A 13,157-nucleotide genomic window follows, 5' to 3' on the forward strand; every position below is an offset into this window, starting at 1 on the left:
CTTCTCCTGCATTATTCCTACAGTCACGTCACCAGCTTTTCAGAAAAGTTCACAGGTTTCAACGTGAAGTGCTTGAAGCGCACAAAACCAGGTGGCAACTAAAAAAATCAATCAATAAATAAAATAGACGTTAGGTACAGCGGGGTTTTTTTCAAGGCGGCTGCATACGCTCTCTCCTCATTGGAAACAATTGCAAAAAGATGCTTGCCCTCAGAAAAAGACGTTTTGATTATGTACACAAACCCTTGGTTGTTTTTCTGTCGTCGACAGTGCAAACTCAGAAACAAACTCATTCTTTCAGTGTTTGATAGGTCAAGTTGATAATTAGTTAGGAGAAAACGTTTCGGGTACAGTGTGTTGGTGCAGACTGGTGTTGAGTCAGCTCCACAGCAGTCTGGACGGGGACCATGGAAACGGGGAACGGTGTAGGTTCTTCGGTGTAGTCTTCCTGGTTGGCAGGTCTGCTACACTTGTCTGTTCTTTTGATCTTGCTGTGTTTGTGACTGTCTTTCGTCTTTTTTTCTCCTTCCCTTCTCTTCATTTCCCTGTGTGCGTGTGTGAACGTGTGTGTGTGTGTGCGCGTGTGTGTGGTGTGCGTCTGTGTCTCCGTCTCCTGTCCTCTACTGTGATTGGACATTGACAGAGATCTGGAACAGCCCACCGAGACCTCCGATTCCCTATTGGTGGAGGGTTCGGGTGACTCGGAGTAAGGGCCCAGTAGTAAACTACAGAATTAGCTAGAACAGTAGAAATATGGCACATTGTGTTATCTTCAAATTAACATGTCATTGGTAATACACACACACACACACACACACACACACACACACACACACACACACACACACACACACACACTATGATCATATAGCTTTACATAAAAGCAAGACTTCTCTACATATACGTTGATGCCTTTCAATATTTTTCGAACTGAATCCTAATCATTAGATGAACATCATCCGGTGTATTATTGTGGTATGATTCGTATGAAATTGCAACACAATCTATCCTGACGGCAACACTATTAGAAGTAAGTAAGTGTCAGCCATTATAAGATCTGTTAGAATTCTCTCGATGCAAAGGAAAGGAGATTACGCCGACCAACAATTCCTTGCGAGAGCAGCATTTAAAGTGCCGCACACCTCGGCCGTGCATGAGATATGCCTATTTGCATATTTAACAATTACTTTTACATGCAGGAATTTAATTTGTATTTATTTATTTCAATCATGTTACAAATGTTCTTAAAAAACAAAACTAAAATAACAGTTTCAATGAAATGTTGATTCAGCAAAAAAAAAAAAAAAATTCTTGATTATGAACAACAGTCATAATCAACATGAACAAATATTAAACTGTTTAATTTATGTATTAACTTAAGCAGTGAAATACTTTACATCCAACCCCTTCTCCATAACTCAAACAATGAATAACTTAATTTATCATAAACTCTTGTGACTGGAAGCCTAGATTCTTTTTTTAATGTAAATTCCAACCTTGGAAATGAAATCATATTAGTGACTTGCTGTCCATATTTATGATAATTCTCTATTTGTCCCACGGTGGGACGTTTACATGTCCAGCAGGAAGGAGGAGCTGCTGGACCTGAACCCAATCTGGTCTTATTCTAAAACAATGCACATGTACATGAAATGGGGACAGACCGCACCCCGGATATATATGACCAATCAAATCAAGGAATGAGAAGTTAAATATAGTGTGTTTCCCCTCTATGCTACCATGTGAGTATAAGGAGATTAGGTCAGCCACAGCATTGAAAAGATCACCAGTCAAACCTTGAATGGTGACAAATATGGGATGGGAATGTCCCATTCATTTCAGCAAGGTGACAATCTCCTCAATGCTCTTCCATACGTTTAGTCTTCAGTCTTCATGTTCGTCTACATTGATCTGTTTTTACTAGACTTTATCCTACTTAATCCTCCACAAATTAAAATGGGAGTGATAAGTCATCAGTAAGTGCACCCACCAACAATGTTCATGGCATCAGGCTTTATGTGTAGACTACGTTTGTGCTTTTAAACATGGGCGTACAGCCAGTGGACACTTTTCTGTTGTTTTGGTCTCTGTACTCGAGCACATGGGATTCAAATGAACCAGTGACTGAGGCCAAGGCCTGACTTTACGCATTACTTGTCTAGTTGCATGCAAACTATATGAATTGTGGCCACTTTTGTATGTTGTTCCCCGACGTTTGAAGAGTGCAGTAAGACATCCTGGATGTGAACACTGTCAGGCCAAAGCTGAAAGTCTACACTTTACCCTCAGTGACCGTCCCATCTTTTCTTCACTGCGCTGAGTTTAGCACCAAAACAACAGGAAGTGTCCAAATACACTGAACTGTATGAGGAGTTACACAGCAGACACATTTTCATTGTGTAATGATATCAAATGTGTACAAACTGCTTTTACTAACCACATCTGCTTTTTATCCTTCTTCTTCTTCTTCTTCTTCTTCTTCTTCTTCTTCTTCTTCTTCTTCTTCTTCTTCTTCTTCTTCTTCTTCTTCTTCTTCTTCTTCTTCTTCTTCTTCTTCTTCTTCTTCTTCTTCTTCTTCTTCTTCTTCTTCTTCTTCTTCTTCTTCTCTTTCTCTTAACCAATCTCTCTCACGCTGTGTTGAATGGATGGCTCATCCCTGCTCTATCCATTCATTGTCTTGTTGACTGTCTCTCTCTCTCTCTCTCTCTCTCTCTCTCTCTCTCTCTCTCTCTCTCTCCCCTCTCTCTCTCCATGCGCTGTGCTGTGGTCTCTCAGCTCTGCTCCTCCCTCTGAGGATCCTGCTCCTCCTCTGTCTGAGGCAGACGACCTTCTTAACAAGTAAGCTCTTTCTGTGTGGAGGCGTTGTCATCGGGGGTGGAACGGTACACTAAATTCATGCTACGCAACATTATCACTACAAAAGAGAAAAAAAAAGTTTCTCTGTTTTCTCATTGGCCCTCATTTTTTATGTTTAATATTGAAGGCACTCAAATACTTAATTTCCTGCTCAAAGTGTTTCTGATTGTGTAATCCTCCATCATAAAGGGGCGTTCACACCAAACAACAGATGATTTGCCAGACACAATTATATAGTTGGAAAATTTCAACTTGAGCAACAAATGAGCGTTTGATGCGAAGCCAATCAGCGTTGAGATTCTCCTGGTGTCATCACTCGGGACTGAAGCAGAACTGGAGAATGTAGCGGTCTGACAAACCCATCCAATTCAGAAAACAAGCATTTTAAAAGCGATTTGCTTGTCATCCTGCAGACAGACTTAACAAAGCATGACTTAAGACTTTTTACTAATCGTCATCATTATGTGGTTACTAGGGCATAATGTTTATCCGTTTATTCTAAATACATCACAACAAAGCCGTGTTGACGTGTACCGCTGTAGTAAACCAGGCGACGTCTTGCTGTTTGGTGTGAACGTCCTTTAAGAGTGACCTAGTGATGATGAATGAACTGGGCTGAAACTTGCCCTCATATACAAGACAGGCAGACCAGACTAAAAGGCTACCACGAAGCCACGTTGTAGTACACACACAGGTGATACTGGTGCAAATTAAATGTTTAAAGTGTCTTCAAATGAACCTGACTTCAATTTAACAGGGTCACTTACAGTTAATAAAGGGCAGCTAACAACAACTGGTGCCTTCTGGGTAAAACTTGCTTGCACCCTGTACTGAAAGGGTTGCCTATGACTGCAGGCAGCGTTCCACCCCTATCGGTCACATGTCTTGTTGCAGCTCTGCTTGGTCTCCATAGGAACGTTTGAATTGGTCAGATTAGTATTTACAGTAAATACTTACTGAATGAGCCATTACAGCCACTGGTTTTAGTTGGTGGAATTCAGTGATTGCTTGGGTGATATTGATTGCACATGAGATCCCGGGAACAGCAGACTCCCAACAACAGCGCCCCACAGAGGCTCCTGCAAATAATGAATGATTTCCAAATGGCCATTTGGTTATTTTAGGCTTTTTAAACGTATAACTTTGGCCTTGCTTGGCCTGCTGGGGTTTCCATTGGGATGGTGCACCAACATTGCCTATAACTTAATAGCACATGAGGCCCCTGGGCTATGGAGGTATTTGAGCCTCTGAATACAAGTCACTTTCTAGAAGTAGCAGACAAATTTGATGCCACTCGCACTAGGAGCAACTTAGAGTTAAGACAAGAACACACAGGATTTAGCTTGTGCTTATTATTGTTATCCACTGTTTTTTTTATTTTCTGCATTTGATGAACAATTTTGTAAAAAAAAAAAAAAAAAAAAAAATGTCAGTGTTGACTAAGCCTTTCAATGCCTTCATCCTCCACACAGGTTTGTGTGCAAGAACAACGGGGTTCTGTTTGAGAATCAGCTGCTACAGATCGGAATCAAGTCAGAGTATCGTCAGAATCTGGGTGAGTTATGTTCACAGAAAAGCAGCTGGTTTGTGTCTGGTTTTGACATCTGGAATGTGTCTATATGCGAGCCCCGAGCCAATGCGGATTTGTCCGTCATCTGGGGCTGTTTTGTTTGTGGTGCTCCAGAACTGCCAGCGATTGGAGAGTCGGAGCTAAAGCTGTGTCGTGTGAACTAGGCATCATATAGGTGGCTATGGTCACTGCTGATAAAGACGGCATAATTAACTCCCTCCACACACACACACACACACACTGCAGGGGAATACTATCGCTCTCCTTTGACTTTCGTATTGCCAAACTTCCATCCAGGAAGGGGGAAGAGAGTGAACACTGGTGCGACTGGTGCGCAAATGATGCTCTTTTTGCCGTCCCCTACTTCTTGACGTAATTTGACTCTGGAATCTTGCTGTCATCACACTGCAGAAACTTTCCTGCTGAGTTTAACGGATTAACCTGCATAGATTGTCTGTTATTTACCTTTGGGTTTGGCTGCTTGAGCTCATGGCCTCACCTACACTCCCTGCTGCTACCTGAGAAGTTGAGTCCCTGTCACGGTCCCTGCCCACAACTCATTCAAACCAATAACTGTACAGATCAGTGGTCCAGTCCCTACTATCTTAGCTACTATCTGTCACCCATCCAAGCCCAATAATAACTTTTTAAATGGTTTTCCCTCCTTTTTAACATCCATCTGCTCCATGTCCCCAAATGTCATACTACTGGGTATTTTAATAAACACATGGACAATAGCAGCAACACTCTAACATGGGACTTCTCTTCAGCTCTAGACAGTTTGGATTACAGCAACATGTTGACTTTCCCACAATAAAGGACACATCCTGGACTTCATCTGCTGCTCTGGTGTCACCCCTCTTCACTGCACTGCATCTGATCTGCCCATCTCTGATCATATTACTTTTATTATTAATGTCAATTGAACACAATCCAAAACAAATCAACCTCGCTCCATCTCATTTGGAAACATCAAAAACACTGATCTAGCTGCTCTCTCTGATAGAATAAACAATCAGCACTGATTATCTGGTTTCTATGTAAAATGATGGACTTCACAATCTCCTGGACACTCTTGCTCCCCTGAAACCCAGACTGTCTCTTTTACCCACTCGGCCCCCTGGTACACACCTGCCCTACACCAACTCAAAATAAAAGGACATCGCCTGGAACGTCTCTGCAAAAAAAGTCCATAGTCCCTCCCTCCGCACAGGTTAAGAGTCTGGGTGTCATCCTCGATAGCACTCTTTCTTTTGAAAAACACATCCATACTCGGTCCACTTCCTTTAACCTACGCACTATCCACCGTCTCCATCTTTCACTTACGCCCAGCAGCACCGCTACTCTCATCCACACCTTCGTCACCTCCCGGATAGTGTTGTTTTTGTTACTTTTAGTTTTAGTCTAGTCTTGTCTGAAGCCATCATTTTAGTTTTTATTAGTTTTAGTCATGTTCATCCTATTTTTAGTCTAGTCGAGTTTCAGTCGACTAAAAGTCTGAGAATTTTAGTCTTATTTTAGTCAGAATAGTTCATGACTATTCTAGTCTAGTTTTAGTCAAAGATTGTATTTAGCCAAACCCATTTCACAATTCAAACAAGATTGTCTTATTATTATATTATTGTTACCTTATAGACTCAAGAATGCCAATAAATATTAGTAATTATTGGCATTATTTTAAACTTTATATTTTTATACTTATTTGACTCTCTTTCTTTCCTGACTATTATGAAGCAGCTGCAGCTGTACATTTTCCAGAGGGATTACTAAAGTATTCTGATTCTGATTTCAGCAGATATTTTTGAACAAATATTAATAAATGCGAATGTGGTCGCAAACTACAAATAGCCTACAGATCGCGTCTAACAGGATGTGTCCTTTTCTATGACTTCCTGTCAAATCTTCGAAGGCCGATGGAAACTGTCCGACTGGAGCGCAGCGTTTAAGCTCCGCCTCCTGCTGCTCCGCTGATCTCGTCTGCTGTCCAGGCGAGGAGCAGTTCACCTCCAACGAGCCTACTAATAAAACGCGACTAAACGAGACGAAACATCGTTATAACATTTTGTCTCGCCTACGAAAGTAACACTACTCCCGGATCCATTACTGCAACTCTCTCCCTCTGGTTCACCCCGCAAGTCCATCCATAAACTCCAATTGGTCCACAACTCACCAGAACCCCATCTTCTGAACACATCACTCCCATCCATTAACTCCACTGGCTTCCTGTCCAACACCGTATTAATTTTAAGATTCTCCTCCTCGCCTCCAAAGCTCCTCTGTTACTCCCCTCAAGTCTAAATCACGAAACCAAGTCGTTCCTTTATGTTTACTGGCATTTATTCACACGACTGTGCAACTGTGTGCCAGTAAACATAAAGGAACGACTTGGTTTCGTGATTTCGACTTGAGGGGAGTAACAGTGAGAACTCATTGGCCGCTTTGCTTGAGGGAAATAAAAAACAGGTCTTCAGTTCTTCTTTAAAAGTAAAATCCTCGCTTTAATGTAATGCACAAAATAAACTTGCGGAATACAACTTCTTACAATAGCGCTCTCTGCGCACTGAGGTACTTCCGTACCGCGAACGTGGTCCAGAACAACAGTCCCTTCAGTAAACCCGCCCCCGTCTGTCACTTCAGAACTTTGGTTCCTACGTGAGTTATGACTCACTTCGAGACCGTAAGACTTGTAACTTCAAAGAAAACAAATAAAACAAAATAAAGGCAGTTTGACATTAAATTGTTCTTAAGTCTTACTATTTATGTGTATGTATTAACTTGTGTATGTATTACTATGTATGTGTATTAACTTACTGTATTTATTGATTGATTCAAATATATATTAACTTATTTATTTATTTAACCTATTTATTCAATTGTCGTTGATGGCAGCTACATCCTCCCTACCCCTCTGAACTCCATCCCGAACACTCCGCTCCTTTTCCTCCCAGCTCTCCACTCCATCTGCCTCCAAGTCCATGATGGGGTTCAGAGCCTTCAGCCGTTAAGCCCCTCGTCTCCCACTCTCCATCCACCACAGAGTCTCTCCCCACCTTTAAAACCTCCCTCAAAACACACCTGTTCAGTCTGGCCTGTCCCACCAAACTCCACTTTCAAACTCACACATATGTTGTTTTTATTTACTATTATTTTTTGTTTAATTTTAATTTCATTTGATCCATTATTAAAATGTTTGTTTTAACTGTATTTACCTGTTTTAAACTGTAAGGTGACCTTGAGTATTAAGAAAGGCACCCTGAAATAAAATGCATTATTATTATTATTATTACTATTATTAGACATAGGCTTCTAAAATACCTCTTTGACACGCTGATATCTGATGGTTTTAGCTTAGTAAAGGGTGTTGCCATATACGTGTTGACGATAAAAATAAAATTTATATATTATTACACATACAATGATACTGTGTAAATAGTCCAGCACCTTCTAAATAAATCCCATCAGCTGATTTCATTCTGTGCAGCAGCACGATATGTGAGACGAGAAGCAGCTGTCTGCATTATCAATCAATAACAATGAAGTCACTGATGGAAAATAAAACTGTAAACTAGCACAAACATGACAATAACCAACACAAGCCACCATGTTCTGAGCATAAACATATATCACTAACACATCACAGACACGCTCCAATGTCTCCAGTATGTCACAATGAATGAGATAATGTTAAAATAGCAACTAAATGGTCTGTATTAGTCACCTATTAAAATATTTTAATAAGTAGTGTTTTAAATGTGGTTGATCGGTGCAGTCTGATGTTTTTTTTAGTTTTTTTTAAAGAAACTGTAAAAGATGGACTACATTCGGGTATTGAACCCTTGGGTGTGACATTCCCTGGCATATTTCATACTTTATATGTACTGTGAGTACTTCAAAAAGCACTAACCATATTACTAAACAGACTGACCTTGTCTCTCTCAGGGAGGATGTACTTATTCTACGGGAACAAGACGTCGGTGCAGTTTGCCAGCTTCACCACAACAGTCAGCTGTCCTGGAGAGCTGCAGTCTCATATCCTTTCTGTGTTTATGTCTGTTTGGAGACCACAAAGCCTTTTAATGGGAGGACTGGAAACCAGTGTGGTATTCAGCTAGTTCAAAGCAGCCGCCAGCACAACGAGCGAGCAGTGGTCGAGCAAGCTAGAGAACTAATGAAGAGAGGGAGGGGCGTCGGTGAGAACAAAGCTGTGAATGAGAAGAATAAAACCTTGTTTCGGGAAAGCATTCTGAAGCACCAATACACACATCCATGCCTCCTCATAAACCTGCACTCTTACTGAAGAGTCCCAAACACTGACGGATGGAGGGTGAATAGCTTGCTGTCTAATGTGGCTAACGGCGGCTCATTCATCCAGACTACCGCCACTGTTCTGCTTGGCCAATTAGCTCGCTTGCCTTTTTTAAATTACTTCAAAGTTGTACACCGTAAGATTTGAGATGCCTTGCTTCTAGCGGCCTCTGTGGTGGTAGATGGAACTGCAGGCTCTCGTCTCCCTCACCAACAGTGTGACTGTCTCTCATCTGCGTGATGCCTTCAAATGCTCCACACTGAAAGGAGGTCCGTGGTTTTCCCTCGTTGGCGGTCACTTTGCTTCTTGATGACTTTCCTTCTTCACTTCCATTAGTTTGTTGTTTCTTTTTCTTGGACTGGAAGTTGAATGGTCTTCTTTCTCTGCTGTTTATCCTCCATTGTGAGTCAGCAGTAATGAAATGTACCTGGTCACACACTTTAGACTAGAGGGAGCCTGACTCAGCAGTTGGAAGTTACTGATTTCCCATTCCAAGTAAACACAGCATACTTCCGTGAGTAGCTCCACCTGCAGACCAACCACTGCTGACTGACGGAAAAAGATCAAACTCATTTAGAGTTTAGTGGGAATGTGGCCACAGACACGGAGATCCTATTTCTGGACAAAGCAGCAACAAGCACTTTCATTAGTGGTCACATGATCAACCACCATTGTTTTAACTCACTTTTTCATAGATAGTAACTTAAAAGACAATTACAGAGATGAACATGTTACAGAGTACAGATCCATGCCGTGTCGCTAAGTTCTAGCTGGCTAACCTTAGCTCAGGTTCTGGTTAGCTGGTTGGCCACATTGCTCTTGGCTAGTAGAAAATCATCATTATAATATCCAGGTTAGTGTCGTGGAGCACGGTAGCTGGAGAAATAATATATCAAGTAAGTCAACTAACTAATGACGTTGCATGAATCTGGCAATGGTCGCTTTGTTAGTTTAGCTGAGAACGTAATTTGCTAATGGCAAGCTAGCAATTCCTCCACATGTGCAGGCGAGCGAATGTCAGATGGGTCATTCCGTGTCATTTCATCAAATTTCTGAAAATCTTCCCACCTGACCATCTCAGAATGTCCTGAAAAAATTCATGTACGAAGACACACTTGTGAATAGGAAAAATCTAATCTAAAATATTAGGTCTTTACGGTCAATAGTTTTCTCATGAAACATCATTGAATGAAGGGTAGTTTAGACGGTTTTTGGCATCATACTCTGAAAAGCCGTTTTTAAACAGCAATATCTGGAAAACTATCTCACCTGTGGCCTTCAAAAAGACAAACTGTTATTCAAACTTTGGAGACTTTTCTACTGTAATGTAAAATCTTTATGCTCAAATTAAGATTATTATTTGATTTGGTTGTGTGATTTATGTATTTAAAGTATGACAAAATGTACAGTCTTCAATATTATGCTATCATGTTTGTTCATGGTTTAAGACATTAAAAGCTGCTTTCAGCATGTTTAACTCACATTCAAGGACTTATTGCCTCTGTAACTACAACTGTGATCCATTTTAATGTTTTCGTAAGGCTAAATTTATCAGTAGCATTTAGTCACATGTAAGTCTTTGGTAAATGGTAAAAAACACAATTGAATTGCCCTCCTGTGATGTTTACTAGTAGGCTGTTAGGACATGCAGTACCAAAACCGGCCACAAAAACCCCACCAATATCAGGATTGAAAAAAATCACTGCAACAAATTGAGGCAAAACCCTCACAATTTTTTAATATGATTTTAATAAGAATTTGATCTTTCAAAAAAAGTAAGTTTGGACCTGATACTTGTCAGTTTTTTGGAATATGGCTCTAAAGTTGGGCAAAGATGTGTTTACTTCCATTTTTGAGCCTTAATATCTGTGAAACTAATCATCTGAGAGAAACCATATTTTGTAGAATGTTTAAGCTAACACCAGAGATAGAGGCAGAAATGATAGAAGTCTTTTATCTGCAAAAATGGGAGCTCCGCCACTCTTCAAATGTACTACTTTATTTCAACAAGCCACATTTTAAGTACCTACCATGCTAGGTTATCATTGAGCTACACCCCTGATATTAGTAACAGATATACACTGTATAAATTTTGAAGGCCACAGGTGAGATCGTTTTCCAGATATTGCTGTTTAAAAATGGCTTTTCAGAGCATGATGCCAAAAACCGTCTAAACTACCCTTCATTCAATGATGCTTCATGAAAAAACTGTTGACAGTAGAGACCTAATATTTTGGATTTGTCCTACTAACAAGTGTGTCTTTGTACTTGAATTTTTTCAGGACATTCTGAGATGGTCAGGTGGGAGGCATTTGATGAAATGACACGGAATGACCCAGATCATATTAGCCTCATAAGACCACTTTATCACAATGTAGAACGTTAGACATAGAACCTTTAAATGGAAGGATCTGCAAGTCAAACCTCCAGTGGCAGAAACCAGAAGAGCAGGCATACATTATAATCTGGATTATAATAGAACGCTGTGTAATGCGCTGCCTACGAGTTGTCGTAGGACAGTTTGGTAGTTTGGATGGAGATAAATCCTTCTAATGTTGCCGTAGTGACAGAACGTGGGGCCACACTGACTCTGTTGGAGGTGTGTGGAAGTGTGTGTGTGATGTGTTCGTCGTCCTTGACAACCAGCCACAGCTCAACGTTCAGACCAAACCAGTGGAGCCGCTGGTGGAGGGCGGAGCCCAGATCCAACAGGTCCTCAACATAGAGTGTATAACTGACTTCTCCGACGCCCCGCTGCTCAACATCAAGTTCAGGTAAGCGTGCACAACCAACCCCCGTCTGGATGCTGAGCAGTGGAGCAGGAGCATGTTTCCTTCACTGTCAAACAGGACAACCACGGAGGGCTAGGCATCATGGGAAAGCCTTTCAGCTGCTTCAGTTTCAACATATTAAATTTAGTTTTTCTACAAAGCGCAAGTTGTTAAACGTCTAAATGCAAGCAGCTGTCCTTTGTGTCTATGATTGGTTCAATTATGATTGTATCTAATCAAAGAGGACGTAAACAATCATGCCAACGTTCAGGACTTCATCTGAGTCGGTGCCAATAAGGTGTTGAAGTTGGATAAGCAGCAGAACACACAGCGACTCTGATAGGACGAGATATCAAACATTAAACATGTTTGATGCCACAAAAATACTCTATGCTCTTTGTGAACCAAAACCTCATAATCTAACTATTGGACAAACTATGTTTCTATAAATGATATGTATGCATGTGTATATATGTACTGTATGTCCAATAGATAGTTATGTAAATATGGAAGAAACATTCTGTCATTGTGAATGATGTATTAGTTCATTGTTAACCAACAAGAAGAAATGAATGAAACACTCCTTGGACCAGCTACCACTCCAAACGCTCTCTCCCTAGAGGAAACACTGTCCATACTGTGATGTTGAAACATTCTCATGTTGCTTGCAGGTGAATGTTAGATTTCCTCTGCTTCTAAGGCAACTGAGCAACTACCGTGAAACACTCACATTTGGCAACTTTTCCCTCAGGTTTCCGATATTGGGTACGGCCAACATAATTGGGTTACATTTAAACGGTACCCAACCAAACAGCATGTACATAGGACTGTAGTTATGGCTGGAGTGTGGAGAGAAAAACAATGCGTTGTCAACATGATCCATGTATCCTTTGGAGGTACAAACCTAGTGTTTGTGTTCTGTTCAGATATGGCGGAGCTCTGCAGAACCTGACCCTCAAGCTGCCCGTAACAATCAACAAGTTCTTCCAGCCAACTGAGATGACCTCACATGACTTCTTCCAGCGCTGGAAACAGCTGAGCCAGTAAGCGTGCGTGTGTGTGTGTGAGGGGGTGGGGGTGGGGGTGGGGGTGGGGGGGGTGCACGTCCCGGGTAAAGCTGACATCTCCTGTGTGACCTATCCTCAGGCCTCAACAAGAAGCACAGAAGATATTCAAGGCCAACCACGGCATGGACACTGAAGTACTTAAGGCGAAGGTATGTCATGTGACCGCTGGTTCTTCTGTGTGCTTCTCCTGCTGCTTCTTATCATCATAGATGCATAGCGGCGTGCTTTACACCACTGCATACAACGCTTTGCATTGCACTTGCTGATGTATGGCTTAGATGCACCTGATCGCCATGGAAACCCATTCCATGAAGCTCTCTACACTGTTCTTGAGCTAATCTGAAGGCCACATGAAGTTTGGAGGTCTGTAGTGATTGACTCTGCAGAAAGTTGGTGACCTCTGTGCACTATGTGCCTCAGCATCCGCTGATCCCACTCCATCATTTTACGTGGTCTACCACTTCTTGGCTGAGTTGCTGTCGTTCCCAATCACTTCCACTTTGTTCTAATCCCACTGACAGTTGACTGTTGAATATTTATGTATCGATACACAGATGCCAAGTATCAAACATTTATTATATAAATGA

General features: G+C 41.3%; 1 protein-coding gene across 5 annotated transcripts in view; it reads left to right on the top strand.

Annotated features, from left to right (window-relative positions):
• Positions 1–13,157, top strand: part of ap2a1 (adaptor related protein complex 2 subunit alpha 1) — a 35,166-nt gene that overhangs the window by 19,454 nt on the left and 2,555 nt on the right. The window contains exons 14-20 of one of the 5 annotated variants that reach the window (XM_084036219.1): positions 644–706; positions 2,776–2,838; positions 4,329–4,411; positions 8,366–8,466; positions 11,385–11,506; positions 12,430–12,546; positions 12,650–12,719. In XM_084036219.1, coding sequence (XP_083892345.1) covers positions 644–706; positions 2,776–2,838; positions 4,329–4,411; positions 8,366–8,466; positions 11,385–11,506; positions 12,430–12,546; positions 12,650–12,719 — 619 coding nt within the window. Of the gene's footprint in view, positions 1–643; positions 707–2,775; positions 2,839–4,328; positions 4,412–8,365; positions 8,554–11,378; positions 11,507–12,429; positions 12,547–12,649; positions 12,720–13,157 lie in introns of those variants that run through there. The other 4 variants (XM_084036220.1, XM_084036221.1, XM_084036217.1 and 1 more) reach the window with 4 other exon arrangements.

This window comes from Eutrigla gurnardus, assembly GCF_963514095.1.
Source record: "Eutrigla gurnardus genome assembly, chromosome: 20".
Taxonomy (NCBI): domain Eukaryota; kingdom Metazoa; phylum Chordata; class Actinopteri; order Perciformes; family Triglidae; genus Eutrigla; species Eutrigla gurnardus.